Source organism: Acinonyx jubatus, chromosome A1 (assembly GCF_027475565.1).
Source record: "Acinonyx jubatus isolate Ajub_Pintada_27869175 chromosome A1, VMU_Ajub_asm_v1.0, whole genome shotgun sequence".
Classification (NCBI taxonomy): domain Eukaryota; kingdom Metazoa; phylum Chordata; class Mammalia; order Carnivora; family Felidae; genus Acinonyx; species Acinonyx jubatus.
Window position 1 is genome coordinate 170,780,944 of NC_069380.1, and position 16,410 is coordinate 170,797,353.

Consider the following 16,410-nt stretch of genomic DNA (forward strand, 5'->3'; position numbering starts at 1 on the left):
AGCATAATCAAAGCATCCATTTAATGGACTCTACTATCAAGTCTGATAAAGGCTCTTTAGAGAGAGGCAATACAACAGAGTGGTTAGGACTCTAAACCCAGATTGTCTGGGTTTCAATCCTGGCTTTGCCGTGTGACTATAAGCAAGCTATGTAACATCTTTATGCCTAAGTTTCCTCATCTATAAAACCGAGGGTAATAATGGTAATCTACTTTACAAGATTGTTAGGACTATATGATGTAATTTAAAGTGATGGAAACTCTTGACATATAGTAGGTACTACATATATACTTATTAAGACATGAAGAGGCCTTCTTTTAAAAGACAAGCAAGCAATCAAAATGCAAGTGGGAAACATCTTCTACCTGACAGACATTCTCCTTGAGTGCAGCTCCTCCGCCTCGTTCGCCCTGCAGCTTTTTCGATGCTGGCATCCCATGATCATTCTCTACACCCTCCTCAACAGTGTCCTTGGGGCTTGCAGCTGTTCTGTGTGTCAACAGTTCTCCCTTGCAGAGAAAAAATAATGTCCCATATCTGTATTATTCATGTCTCCTCCATTTGACCCCCGCCCTCTGGGCTGCTATTTGTCTAGCCATTAAGCACTTACAGATGTTCAGCCAATCACGCGGGCGGACTGCATGCAATGTTAGTTCTAACCCTGCTGTGATTGGGCGGGTAGTGGGCGCCTCATGCCCTGCCACTAACTGCTCTGAGGCTGTTCCACTGGAACTTTTTGAGCTGTTCCATTTTAAGGTTTCACTAAGGGAGAGAAAACATTCTTAAGTTTATTTGATTACTTATTTGTCCTTCCAAGATCAGTGTTTCCTAAATAATGCCCACCTTGGGCATTCTATTCAAATTATTCTGGAAAGAAACACTCTGTATCATAATGTGTAATGCTGACCTGACTTGTTCTATTTCTCTTTTAACTTGAGTTGAAAAGCCAGAGATAGCATCAATGACTACATTGATGCTCTGCAAGGAAATGGTTTTAAATCTACCTTTGTTTCCTTAAAGCCAATGTTTATAAATATTATTCTAAAATTAAGCAGATGCTGGTTTCAAGAAATAAGCAAATTGAGTTTCCTTCCCCTCTAAATGTAGCAGTCTCAACTATAAAAGGGCAGTATGAAAGTTCACTCAGATTATATGGTTACTTGGCATTGCGCTCTTTGGTTTTAGAAAAAAGCTTACTTTGTGATGAAACAGTTACAAAATTTATCAGACACCTAGAGCATAGGATGTTAAAGATCATACCCATGGTTGCCATATATTGTCTTGCCTGATTTTTACTAGCATCAGACTCTCTTTCTACTCCAGGATTCCTATTACAGCTTTTCATTAGCTATTTCAGTAGAACATTACTCTTAACTCAAGGGAAAGAGGGATGTGGCCTCTACTGTGAAAAGTAGATTTGCTTTGGAAGGTCAAAAGATGAGGAACTGAGTAATACCTCTGAGATTGGAGTTTCTTTTGATGAGTCGTCATTTTTCATTTTTTTACAATGCACCTTGGCTGTAGAATGCCTCTGTCGTTTTCGCTTCCTTGGTTTATCAAATATCTTCGTAGTGCCTATGACAGGAAAACAGGTGTTACCTCCTGGCTAATCACTTACATGTCCAAGAACTCCTATCCTCAACTAAAAGGACCTTATAGAATTATGGAATGTTAGAATAAAAAACCAATCTTAAAGCCCATTTAATTCCCCAACTTTGTAGATGAGGGAAAAAGGCACAGGGTGGGGAGATTTACCCACGACTACATAATTAGTTGGGAAAATAGCTACACACATATAAATTCTGCCTCATACAGATTAAATAGTAAATGTATAAGTAGGTTAAAACAATTTCATTTTACATGATTGAAATGAAAAACTTCTTAATTCCTCAAAGGACTTTAACATCCTGTAAATGGGGAGGAAATACATTTAGTAGTCAGGAAAAGATACTAAAATTCGACCTCCACAATTAAAGATAGTACATTATAGCACTATATGATTTAAGGATTAAGATGAAAAGCTGAAATACATAATATCTGGCTTGAGGAAAGGGAGATCTCCCTTAACACATTTAGTAACTTAAAGGATATTTAGCAATGGTACTATAATGTTGAACATCCAACAATTTAAAATATATGCATGCTCTAACATGGCCTATATACAAAATGAAATTCCAGTCCTTCCCTCATTATATTTTATACTTATTTCACCTCTTTGTTACAGAAATTTCAGGAATTTAAAGTAATATTTCATAAAATGTTCCAGGATAATTAGGCTAGGTATCAACATGAAGGCTAGACTTTGGAAAACTGGTTTAGTATTCTCTTCTTGGGACTGCCTGATACAGATGGAGAAGCTCTGCTATCAAAGCTGCTGGCTGTCTATAACTAAAAGAATAATTAACAGAATAGCAGAATGAAGGTTCAAACTTCTCAGTAGCTAAAATATTCAGATGAAATTTACAAAAGATAAAGAATAAGTTTTGGGTTTTATAAAAACTGGAGTATAAAAGTGTAAGAGAAGAGCTGATATTACTTTGAAAGTTTTTTACCTAAAGCAAGCAAATTGATGAAATTACATTTGCACACAAGATTAACGTAAGTGAACATATTGCTAGATTTACTTACTAAAAAACTTAATAATCATGGGTCACATTTAAAGATGTACTCATTTAAGATCACATGCAATATAACCTTCCCATGATACCCTTTGCTGGCACATCTGCTGCTATGTGCTCAAATCTGGCCTAACACTTCAGAAATAACCGTAATCAATAAATGGCACCGGCAGATGAATGATCAAAGTGACACAAAGAATTGGCATGTAGAAAATTTGGGGTGTATAACAAGATGGGGTGTATAACAAGTAGTGTCGCAATGAATGTGGTCAGGTCTGGAATTAGTCCTCCCAGCTCTGCCACCTCTTTCATCTTCACATTCTTCTATAAAATAGGGATAATATGGATAATATCCTAATTCTCTATAATGCTTTCGATGGATTAGAGATTAACAGTCCTAAACAAAGGAACTGAGCAAAGGACATGGTAGAGCAAATGCACAAACTATGATTACTGTATCTGTTACTCAATAAAGAGCTGCCCATTCCTCCAATTGGCAGAACCAAGATCACCATGTCTAAGTTTCAGGAGTCAGATTAAAAAACAATTTAAAAGATTTCAAAGCCCTTAAGAAGCAACCACAATGGACCAGACTGAAATGTAAGCTCCCTTTTTCAAGCATATACTCACTCACCAAAGATCAAAGATGTGGTAAAAGAAACTAAGACTATTTGTGAAAGACTGGCTTAGATGACTTGTAATTTCCCTCTCAACTCAGACTCCTTATTTTCTGTCCTACATAATAAAAATTGAATCAAAGCCAAGAAAGTAATGATAGAGTTGGAGAACCATCTAATAAGAAAATTAAGTAGCTCATTTTCTCTATTGTTGCTACCAGTTACTTACTCTAACAGAATTCTAATTCCAGGATTCTACATTCTAAATCTGTAATTCTAATTTCAGCATGTAACTGAAGATGACCAGACAATTTTCTAGTGTCATGCATTCTATTGGGACGCATATTTTGACAAACAAGTCTCTTTTTTTTTTCTTTTTTAAAGTTTGCTTATTTATTTTTAAGTAATCTCCAAAGCCAACATGGGGCTCAAACTCACAACCTTGAGTTCAACAGTCACGTGCTCTTCCAACTGAGCCAGCCAGGAGCCCCTTGGGCAAACAAGTCTTAGAAGTTGCAACCTTGCTGGTCTTGCTTACATATGTAACAACTTTTAGTTAGCTGACAAGATGTTTCCTAGTTATTTCCACATTACATTTTTTAAATCTCAAACATTTAAATCTCAAAAATACGCACCTCCACCAAACTCTTTAGAATGAGATGCAGCACGTGATTCATTAATGTCATTCTCCAAGTGGCCAGCTTCATAACACTACAAATAAGTAAAATGCAACAGGTTTACAAAGGAACAGAAAATAAACCCTTTGTATTATATGCCAAAAGTTGAACTGTCTACTGTCACAGATACAGAAATCCTAGCTATATTAAAATTTAAAAAAAAAACCAGTATGACAATAATGAACAGAAACTACATGGGGAAAGACATGAGATAAAACACAACAACAAAAAACACAACTCCAAAAGACTCATACAAACACATACTCCTTCAAAAACCAGGGATAAGAGGTGGGTGGGATTATGCAGCGACCCCCAATAGATCAAGCAGATACAGAATGGTGTTCTGATTGAAGTGGTAGACAAAGACAAAGGGTATGGTCCCAGAAACCGACCCACCATCTCTGTTCTATTTCATACCACCCTGTATTTAAAATCTATCTTCTTAAAACTGAATTTATGCCATTATTTTTACAAAGACTTATTTATTTGATGAATTCTAAATATTAAGGAGCTCTGGATCAGTGCTCACTTCAGAAGCACATATACTGGAAAGCTCTGAACCACAGAATGTCTTCCTGATTTAAGTGGCTGCAGGTTAATGTAAATGAAAGCAACATTAAATCTCAAAACACTTAGATATCAAGAGTAATTTCCTACACATGTTACACCCCTACTAATAATGCCTGTATAAATTAGTTCCAGTCAAAGAAAATGGCTTCTCCTACAATAAAAATATTCTTCAACATGAGTGTAAAGCAAAATTTAGTGGCCACAAAAAGTCAACATAATGGATGCTATTCTTGCTGTAAAGGTACTAGAACTTGGGGTGAAAACAAGACAAAATACAGCAGCAAATTTCCAAATGCTCACCATATAGATTAATCAAACCATTCACTTACTGTATGTCAATTACATATCAATAAAATGGGGCGGGGGGATCATTTACTTAATTGCCCCAAATTCTGCTTTTCTTTAAAATCTGTCATTATCTCACTTCTAGCAGTGATCCCACAGCCTTACATAATTCACCTTGTATAACACTAATAAAGTTATCACCTGATTGCAAATGTCCCTTCCACTCTCAAAATATTCAACTGAACCCCAATTTCCCTGTCCCTTACAATATACCTCTTTCAACAATCTTAAAAATGGCTAAGATTTGAATAAGACAAAGCCAGGGGAAGCACTGCAGAAGAAAACTATCACAGCCTTAAAAGTATAAGGTGCAATGATAGGATGATGATTTGGGGACATGATACTGTCACTGATCGTTGTACAAACTGCAGATAAAGTTCAGAGAGCAGATGAACCTAAGAATTGAAAAGTCCATGTCCAAAGACAAAATCCCAGTCTTAGGACATTGAAAAGAATAAAAGAACTAAAGAATATAATGCAGCCTTTAAAATGAGGTACGAAAACACAACTATTGAGTTTTACATTTACATGCTAATTGACATGGGTGAAGATCTAACAAAAACAAAACTAGAGTCTTCAATATAGGATTAAATGATAGAAGGCTGCTATAGCTGAGGAAAAAACTCTAAAAACTCAATTTGTGATTTGATTGCAATCTCCATTTTTTTCTTTAAAGAAGAAAATTTAAGAGGAAATCTGTGGGGCGCCTGGGTGGCTCAGTCAGTTGAGCGTCCAACTTCAGCTCAGGTCGTATCTCACAGCTCTTGGGTTCAAGCCCCGCGTCGGGCTCTGTGTTGGCAGCTCAGAGCCTGGCGCCTGCTTCGGATTCTGTGTCTCCCTCTCTCTCTGCCCCTAACCCACTCGCATTCTGTCTCTGGCTCTCTCAAAAATAAATAAACATTAAAAAAAAACTTTTTTTTAATTTAAAAAAAAAAAAAAAAAGGAAATCTGTGTATCCTAACAACTTAATTTCTAAAACCCTGAATTACTCCTCATACATATGGGCAACAGGAAGTTTCTTAAAAATTAATATCCAGCTATCATCATTATAGAATTAGAAAACAATTTTCTATCTCCATCTACTATTTAATGATGCCTTCTTGGCTAATGAAAACCAAGTCTGCAAACTCAAAAACTTAAGTTCAAATATTTCTATTTGGTTTATAACTGAGCTGAGTCTTTTCTTAGCTGGTATGAAAATAGGGCAGTGGGATAAGAGTAGGTTAGTGGTGTATACAGACAGAAGTGAGGTAGAAATCAGGTTAAGAGATTTGAGCCTGGAAAAGAAATGACAACAAACACAAATTTTACTCAATCTTATAACCTTTTTTCATTTTCATTTGAAAAGAATATCTAAAAACAACTGATACACATGTCCACACAAATGGAGAACAGTCTCTCAATATAGAATCTTAGACCAAATGTATATACTGTAACATTCTGTAATTTCTATGTTAAGTGTGCATCAATGTTGCTAAGTATTACTAAAAGCTCTGTTTTTAAAATCACATATTTCCATATGGTTTAATCATATTTTAGAATTGACAAAAATAACATACCTTTTTAGAAAGACCAAGATCCCCTTTCTTAGGCATAAATCCAGGGTCTAAATCATTGGATTCAAGAAGTTTCTTAGTTGGTTTTCTCTGACGTTTACTTTCATAATTTCCTGAAATGCATATATCTTTTCATTAGATGATTTAGAAACTGAGCACATGCTAATTTAAAAAAAAAAAAATCTATATGCCACAGAAAAATGAATCACCGTATTTTTTATGTTTTCCTCCTCATCTTCTGGGTAGGGACAGGATAGGAATTTATTTATTCTAAAGTATTAATTAACATAAAACAAGAAAATAGTTCTCAATGCAGATACAAACTAATGTGAAGATGTTTTTATATACATCTCTCATAAAAGGACTAAAGGAAAAATCAAAAGGGCAAAACTGCTTTTATATTAGTTAACTGTTAGTAAGGACAAAAGGAGAAGTAAGGTGGAGTAGAGCCTGAATTCCAAGCATAACAGCACCAAGATTACAATTTTTATTCTACTCCTAAACAAATAAAAGAGACATTTACTTTGTAGGGCTGTTCTTAAGAATTATATAAAAAAGCCTAATAACAGAGTTTGGTTCATAAATAATGAGATAGTAACTATCATTATTACTCCTTTTAAAAGTATTTGGGATTCTGCCTTAATTAATAAGCACAATTGGGATACTTTTTTTTACTTTAAGGAATAACACCACAAGCTACTGTTGGGAATATAAAAAAGTTACATTCAAAATTTTCCTTGGGTGACTATAATATTCAAAAGTCAGAAGGTAAATTAAAGACCATATGTTTAGATCCAGCTCCCACCAGGTTGACATGTATATAAAGAATGATAAAGTGAAAAGCAATTGGTTAACTTCAAGGGAGAATTTATAATTAGCTGCTTACTATGTGTCAGGTAAATTACATTATGATGTCCATTTTATATATGAGGAAACATGTTGAGAGGTTAAACAACTTTCTAAGTAACACAAGGATTGGTAGAGCTAGTATCTGAAGCATAAGTTTCATTTGTTTATTATACTGTGTAGTGCCCCTCCCTAAAACACTGTTATCCTAAGTATTCACTCACATGGTGTTTGATCAACAGTCATGAAGATCAACAGTAGAGTAAGGAGAGTAGTTTTTAAAATGTCTTCTGGACAGAGTACCACCAATTCATGGTCACTGAATTACATTCAATTAGCTAGCACTTTTGGGATTTCCAGGAGAAAAGTGGGTAGTTTGTTATACAGAGATACACTATTAGCTTTTCATCACAACATACTAAAATCCTATCCACTTACATACTGAGACCCCATCCCCATCTTACCTGGTGTTTTAACTAGCAATTCCTCAGACTCAAGGGCAGGCCGTGGAGAGACTTCCGGAGCCACAGGCACAGACAAGGTCAGCTGTGGCAACTCAGCATGTCCACCTCCAAGTTCTGACTGAGCCAAGGGCCCTTCCAAAAACGGAGCCTCCCTTTCAAGAACTGGAGGCTCTTCTTTGGTTGAAATCAAAGAATTCTCATCCACCCGCTTGTTCTGAGCACTAGATCGACATCGGGCTAAAAGGCTTTCCTCTTCACAGCGGGAACTTACCTAAGGGCAAAAAATAGAAGTAGAATCCATAGACCACAAAGTTGCTGTAATTCCAGTGTTAAAAAGAATAATGCACTTAAAAATGAAATTCTGACACATGCTACAACATGAATGAACCTTGAAGATATTACACTAAGTGAAATAGGCCAGACATAAATGAATATTGTATGAGTCCACTTATAATGAGTTAACTAGAATGGTAAAAATTCATAGAGACAGAAAATAGAATGGTGGTTGCCAAGGGCTGAGAAGAGAGTAAAGTAGGAAGTTATTCTTTAACAGGTACAGAGTTTGAGTTTGCCAACATGAAAAAAGGTCTAGAGATGATGGATGGTGGTGCTGGTTGCACAACAATGTGAATGAATGTACTTAAAGACAGAGAACCATATACCTAAAAATGTCTACAATTCTAAATTTTATATGGATTTCACTATAGTTTTTTAAAAAGGGGAAAATGCAATTAAGATACAGTAAAACTATAAAAATTCTTTAAGGCCATAGTGATAATCCTTCCCACCCACAAAAGATTTTTTTTTTTTTAATGTTTATTTATTTTTGAGAGAAACAGAACATGAGGTGGGGAAGGGCAGCAAGGGAGACACAGAATCAGAAACGGGTTCCAGGCTCTGAGCTGTCAGCACCAAGGCAGGGCTCAACCCACAAACTGCGAGATCATGACCTGGGCCGAAGCTGGACCCTCAACTGACTGAGCCACCCAGGTGCCCCACACACATACTGCTTCTTGATCAAAGGGAGCAAAATATGACTTAGAAGAAATCAGTCAAGACTGTAGACAACTGAATGTTAAATACCTTCTAATGTCATGGAATATATGACACAATAGCACCTATAATTTAATCTAGCTAAAATTGTTTAACGTGAATCCATCAAATTGTTTTCGACTTAGTAAGAAAGAGGATAGATTAGTGACACCTATGAAGAAGCAATCATACAAATCTAGAAGGGAGATATTATAAAGGTACTCACTCTCATTACTTAGATAGATAGGGTCATAAAACAGGGGAACTGTTCTGGATTTAAAAGAAATTTAAGAAATGTAACAACCAGATACAACGTGTAATCCTGGAATGGATAAACCAAATATAAAGGTTAAAGGACAAGTGAGGAAAGCTAAATATGGATTTCTTATCAGATAAACTGATCATATGAGATATAGTAATGCTTTATCAGTTATGAAGGAAAATGTTCTATTTTTTAGAGGCGCATATTATTTAGGAGGAGAAAGTAAAGTGTCTTAAATTTACTTTAAAGTACTTCAGCTTAGGGACGCCTGTGTTGACTCAGCTGGTTAAGCATCCGACTTCAGCCTAGGTCATAATCTTGCAATTCCCGAGTTCGAGCCCCGCATCGGGCTCTGTGCTGACAGCTCAGAGTCTGGAGCCTGTTTCAGATTCTGTGTCTTCCTCAATCTCTCTCTACCCCTACCCCACTCGTGCTCTATTTCAATCTCTCGAAAATAAAATAAATAAACATTTAAAAAAATTCAATAAAAAAAAAATAAAGTGCTTCAGCTTAAAAAAACTGAATTAAGGGGCACCTGGGTGGCACAGTCAGAAGAGTGTGCAACTCTTGAACTCAGGGTCATGAGTTCAAGCCCCAAGTTGGGTGTAGAGATTACTTGAATAAATATAAAACTTCAAAAAAACTGAATTAAGAAATAAAGCAAATAAGGTATCAATAACATTTCCTTAAAAAAATTACGATCCTAAAAAAAAATTACGATCCTACCATACAAATTTATATTCTATGATTTTACTAAATACTTCACCCTAAATCATTAAACACTCTTTGAAAGAAAAGGGAAAAATTTATATATATATGTAAATATATATATATTACTATACACAGTGCATAGACACATTTATACATTTCTTGTATAACTAGCATATTCTAGGTACTGTGCCAGAAGCTGGAGCTAAAAAGCTGAAAAAGTAAGATCCCAGTTAAGAAATTTATTATCCCATGCAGACAAAATATAATATTGAAGGCAAATCTGCAGTATCCTAAAAGGATTGATGAAAAGACTGTTGAAATATTGGAACATACCTTGTGCACCTGTTCCTGCACCTTCTTTTGTTTTTTCTTAGGAGCAAATATCTGATCATATTCTTCTGTATATTCCAGAAGCCACTTGCTTGGCTTCCTAAGACGCTTCTTCTCTGACCGCATAGCTAAAAGAGGAACAAGTTCATATTAACCAAAAAAGTTAGAGGAAAACCCATTGTTTCATACAACCATCCCTGCACTCTCAAAGGTACAGAGATGGGGAAACTCTTGTTTTTCAAACACTCTGCTTAAGCTCCAAAAGGCTAAAAGTGATTTGCTATGGTTTCTCATATGCAAAAGTCGAGAGGGGAGAGACTTGTGTTGCTCTATACACATACACATAGCCCATCTGAAGTGAAGGAAAAGATTAAATTGAAACTAACTGGTATTCCATAGTGACAGATACAGCTAATATTAAAATATAGTCTAAATCAAGCAAATTCAAAAAATATACAATGAGTTTTTTAATAACATCTCTCTGGATTATGCAGAATACTGGATGGATATTCAGATGAAATATTTACCTAATCAGTACTACCATGTGAATTTCAAAAACAATTTACATAAACTTCATATCATAGTTGTAGTGAGTTTCACATTAGAAACAGGAGTATTTCTAAACAGAATCATTTAAAAATATGTAATTAAGTATATGTACACCATTATCTCAATGACATAAAATGTATATGCCATGTATGTCAAAAGCAGAAAATAAGATAAAAATACATAGTCTGGGGTATCAAAAAAAAAAAAAAACCTGTCATATTTTATGGTCAAAATTTCAAAGTATCATACCAGTTTTCTCTGAATTAATGGTAAAATAATAATCTGTTATAGTTTCCTGATAGACCTTTGTCTCAGCTTAACATGCTATCATCATTTTACAAGGTTTTTGGAGCAAAAGCTAATGCATACAGAATGTAAGATACAGTGTACTCAAGAAGCAAGAGGTATTTCATGACACAACAACCTCAGAGGGAACAATTTCTGCCTCAGTTGAATGTGGCAATACTGACATTCTCTCAATAAAAGAAATGCAAAAGTTGAGACTAAAAGGAAAAGGTCAAATTACAGCTTGGCAAAGGCTTTTACTCCTTAGATACAAGCCATAAAACTGTATTATGACAAAATATGGAAAATAATTTTAATTCTAACTACTGTAATTTCACAATAATATACCACTTAGTTATTTAAATCTAATATAAAAGGAGTTGAAAACTTATATTCACCTGAAAACCTGCACATCATTAAAATTTTTTTCAATGTTTATTTATTTTTGAGAAAGAAAGAGAGAGAGAGAGAAAGAGAGAGACAGACGCGAGTCGAGGAGGGGCAGAGAGAGGAGACACAGAATCTGAGGCAGGCTCCAGGCTCTGAGCTGTCAGCACAGAGCCAGACACGGGGCTTGAACCCACAAACTGTGAAATCATAACCTGAGCTGAAGTCAGGTTTTCACACTTAACTGACTGAGCCACCCAGGCACCCCTGCACATCAATTTTTAAAGCAGCTTTATTCCTAATTACCAAAACTTGGAAGCAACCAAGATGCAGGTGAATGGAAAGATAAACTGTGTTATGTCCAGACAATAGAATATTACTCAGCACTAAAATATCAAGCCATGAAGACATGAAAGATATTTAAATGCATATTACCAAGTGAAAAAAGCCAATCTGAAAAGGCTACATACACACTATAGGATTTCAACTATATGACATTCTGGAAAAGGCAAAACTATGAAGACCATAAAAAAATGGTTACAGGGTGAGGAAGGGAGGCCTAGCAGAGAAAGAGGGATAGATAGATAAGCAGAGCACAGACTTCGGGCAATGAAAATAATCTGTAGGATACCATAATCATGGAAACATGTCATTACACATTTGTCCAAACCCAAATAATGTACACCACCAAGAATGAACCCCAAGGTAAACTATGGACTTTGGGCGATTATAATGTGTCAATGTACGTTCATCAATCGAAACAAATGTACCACTCTGGTGGGGGATGTTGGTAACAGGAAAAGTTGTGTGTGTGGACAGAGTGGGCAATCTATGTGTCTTACCCTCAATTTTGCTGTGACCCCAAAACTGCTCTAAAAAAATAAAATATTAACAAAAAATAAAAAGTTAATGGTAGAAGCTGAAATAACTACCAAATTTATATACCTATAGAGCTCCCACTATAATTATGGGGCTTGTTAAACCTTTCAACCAATGCAATTTTCGTAACAACATTTTTAGACCATAAACCTGTAAGTGATCCAAATTGGTATTTCCCAAGCAAGTATTTCAAAAGAAGTTAAAACACCCAAAGCCAAGCAATTACTTAAAATGTTCCCCTCAAATAATATCTGAAAAATCTCTCTTAGAGCAAAGAAATAGCCAAATAGATCTTTAAATAAATATATACATCTGTACCTATGATAGTTGATGGGTAATAACTTTATGCTCTGAAGCAAATACATTATGCCTTTAATATATTCCCATTAGACATAGCATCCAAGTTTTTTAAACACCAACAGCATTTTTTAACACAAGTAAGACCAAAGAAATGATAAGGAATAACAGGGATTTACTATGCCCAAGTCACAGTTCAGCCATGTCATATTCATGAATTTCTAATCTTCAATCTACAAGATAGGTGATAACATCCCCATTTTATAAAAAATGCAACTGAGGCTTGAAGAAGAAAGTGTCTTGCCTAAGCCCATTCAAGTTAGTCCATTATTTAAGTGGCAAGGCAATGATTCGAACCAAAATCTGTCCACACTCCAAAAATGTTGGGTACTTTTTACTAAAACCTATCCCTATGTTGTCATATCATCATATTCCTCAACCAGTCTCCCTGCCCCCATCTATCACTACTTCCCCACACTAATTAAATCTCAGTCCTACAGAGGTTGTGTTCTCTCTTTTGTTGTCTTAAAAGGCTGCATGGGCTAATCCTTCTTCCTTTTCCTCCTGAAGCCTCTGTCCCCCATTCTACCTTTGGGTTCACTTCTCTCACAGAGTTAACTCCTCAGATTAAGCTTTAGTCCTTTACCTCTCCATTTCCTTGAGATCCACAAGAAAATCAGCAAAAACACAAAAGACCTAGAAATTAAGAGGAACACTGTATCTGACATACCTATTAGAGGTTCCTGCACAAGTGCATGCATTGCTCTTCACCAAGTTATATAAAACAATCCTTTAAAGGTTTAGGGTTTGGCACACTACCAATGGGACTATTTTTATAAATAATGTCTTACTGGAATACAGCCATGCTCATGTATTTACTAATGACTTATGACTGCTTTTGTGCTAGAGAGTTGAGAGTGACAAGACAGTATGGCTTGCAAGCTTAAAATATTTACTATCTGTCCTTTTTAAGGAAAGGATTACCAATCCCCCCTCCCCTTAAATGTACAATAGAGTTAACACCCTGTAAATAAAAACAGCCTGATCACAACTGAATGACTTAAAACCTAAGATGCTTCCTGAACTTCTGTTCCTGAGCTTGTTTCTTGTCCTCCTCAACTACACCTGCCACCACAACCCCCTACTCCCACTTATGTTCTCACCTAGATTGCTCATCCCACAAAACCACAGTTGAGCTGAAAGCACCTGGAGAAATAACTCACCATATCCAACTCTTCTACAAATGGCCAAAAGGAAATGACTTGCCAAACCAACATAAAGAATATCAAGAGTAAAAGAGGAATATGACCTTCTGGATACTAAAGGTAAATATTAAAAGGCAGAAAATTACAAAAGCTAATGGAGAGAGGAATAAATCATGCAAATCTCAATACATGGCACAGAGCAAATATGAAACTGAGCAGGAGCCAAAGTATGATCATAATTAAGTTTCTTGGCAACTACATATCAATTCCTAGCACAGAGCCAGGACCTGTTGTAAAGAATGGAGACATACTGCTCATACAGGACAAGCCTAGCAATGTCTTTTTTGACTACAGAGTGTATATATACCAGCTAAAATAATGAAATATCCATAAAGTTAAATCAACCCCAAATTTTCACAAACTGAAGAAAAGACAAATAAAATGTGGATAAATAAAATGTGGTGTATCTATACCCTGGAATACTATTCAGCAATAAAAACCAAAATACTGAGGGGTGCCTGAGTGGCTCAGTTGGTTAAGCGTCCAAATTTGGCTCAAGTCACGGTCTCGTGGTTCATGAATTCAAGCCCTGCATCAGGCTCTGTGCTGAAAGCTTGGAGCCTGCAGCCTGCTTCAGATTCTGTGTCTCCTTCTCTCTGCCCCTCCCCTGCTTGTGCTCTGTCTCTCAAAAATAAATAAACTTTAAACAAACAAAATATTGATACATGCTACAATATGGATAACCACAAAAATATTATGCTAAATGAAAAGAGCAAAACACAAAAGATCACATACTCATTAATATGAAACGTCCAGAAGAGGCAAATGGTGGGGGTTTGGGGGTACAATCAGTGGTTGCTGGGGCTAGGAGTATAAATGAACTAGCTATAAATGGGATGGAGGACTCTCACTGGGTAGAACAAATGTTCTAAAACTGATTTATGGGGGATGGTTGCACAACTCAATAAATTTACTAAAAATCACTTACTTATGCACTTAAAACGTATGAACCTTATGGTGTATAAATTGTACCTCGTGCTCTCTTTCTCAAAATAAATAAACTAAAAAAAAAAAAAAAGACTGAATTACAGTTCTTTTCCTAAAGAACTACATTACAGTAAGTACTAAGAGCAACATCACTCCTCACTACACATTATTAACCCTTGTCATACACCTACTTTCCTAGTTCGGAAACCTCAGAGGCAAAAGAGATAAAGGAAGGGGGGAAAAAAGGCAAAAGTCCACACATTCCTTCATAATAATAAAGTTACTGAGCCCAACCTCCTGTTGAAAACAAATAAAAATGCTACAAAACGTTTTTAAAACTACTTTAAAAGCAGCAAAGCACTGACAAGATTGTAATGAACTACAAACCAAAAATTACAAGTAATAACTAGAGAAATAAAGCAATGAAATGGATTAGGTCCTGAAGACTTTGAGATCCAGCTAAAGCATACGAGGCAGAAGTTTGAGAGAGAATAAACTAGGGCCCCAAATAACTCTATCCTCAGAGTTACAGTAAAGCAAAAGAACACCATGTCCCAGCCTCCAGGAGACCACAAGGAAAGGTACCTTGGCAAGAAGTAGAAGGGGAGAAGGAGGGAAAATAAGTCCTTGAGAAGCTGTGACTGGTGCTCCTGTGGATTTGTAGCTCCCATAAGAAAATCAAGCAATTGATGTAAATTATGAAAAATAAATTATTAAAAAAAAAAGTCAAGCAATTAGTACATCATGTTTAACAGAATAAAGGGCATAAAAAGGAATGATCATCCTAACAGACACAGAAAAACCACCTAACAAACCAGGAATAAAAGGCAACTTTCTCAATTTGAAAGGTCATCTATCAAAGTCATAGCTAACATCATAGTTAATAGTGAAAAATTGAGTATCTTTGCCCTAAGATCAGGAACTAGACAAGAGTGCCTGTTCACTCCACTTATGCTTAACACTGCACTGGAGGCTCTAGCTAGGGCAATTAGTCAAAAGGAAAATAAATAAATAAATAAATAAATAGATAGATAGATAGATAAATAAATAAATAAATAACCAGATGAGAAAGGATGAAGTAAAAGTGTATTAGTTGATGACATGATCATGTGCATAGAAAATCCTAAGGAATTCAAAATAAAATAAATTAGAACTAAAAAATGAGTTCAGCAAGGTTGCAACATGCAAAATCAATATACAAAAATCAAGTGTATTTCTGTATACTTGTAATGAACAACCCAAGAATGATCATTTTCATATCTCATTTGTAACAGCATCAAAAAATAAAATTAAAAAAACAATAAAATATTTAAGAATAAATTAAACAAAAGAACCACAAGAATTAGACACAGAAAACTGTCCTGTGGTTCATAGTTTAGAAAACTTAACAATGGCAACACTGCCGAAACTAATCTACAAATCCAGCACAATTCTTATCAAAATCCCAGCTGGCTTTTTTGCAGAAATTAACATGCTGGTCTGAGAATTACAATGGAAATGCACAAGATCCAGAAAAGTCAAACAATCCTGAAAATTGACAAAGTTGGAGGACACACTTTCCAATTTCAAAACTACAATAATTACTACAAAAATAGGGCAAGTTAAGACTTTGTGGTACTGACATGGTAAAAACAAAACATACATATACATATACATATACATATACATATACATATACATATACATATACATATACATCAGGGAGTCTGGGTGGCTCAGTTGGGTAAGAATCTGACTCCAGCTCAGATCATGATCTAACGGTTTATGAGTTCAAGCCCCACATTGGACTCTCT

At 35.6% G+C, this 16,410-nt stretch overlaps 1 protein-coding gene across 8 annotated transcripts in view; it reads right to left on the minus strand.

The window, feature by feature from the left end:
* Window positions 1-16,410, minus strand: part of NSD1 (nuclear receptor binding SET domain protein 1) — a 146,059-nt gene that overhangs the window by 42,070 nt on the left and 87,579 nt on the right. For all 8 annotated transcript variants that reach the window (XM_027035480.2, XM_027035525.2, XM_027035534.2 and 5 more), the window contains 6 exons: window positions 10,032-10,156; window positions 7,694-7,964; window positions 6,387-6,496; window positions 3,871-3,946; window positions 1,457-1,575; window positions 366-509 (listed from right to left, as the gene is read on the minus strand). In XM_027035480.2, coding sequence (XP_026891281.1) covers window positions 366-509; window positions 1,457-1,575; window positions 3,871-3,946; window positions 6,387-6,496; window positions 7,694-7,964; window positions 10,032-10,156 — 845 coding nt within the window. The remainder of the gene's footprint in view (window positions 1-365; window positions 510-1,456; window positions 1,576-3,870; window positions 3,947-6,386; window positions 6,497-7,693; window positions 7,965-10,031; window positions 10,157-16,410) is intronic.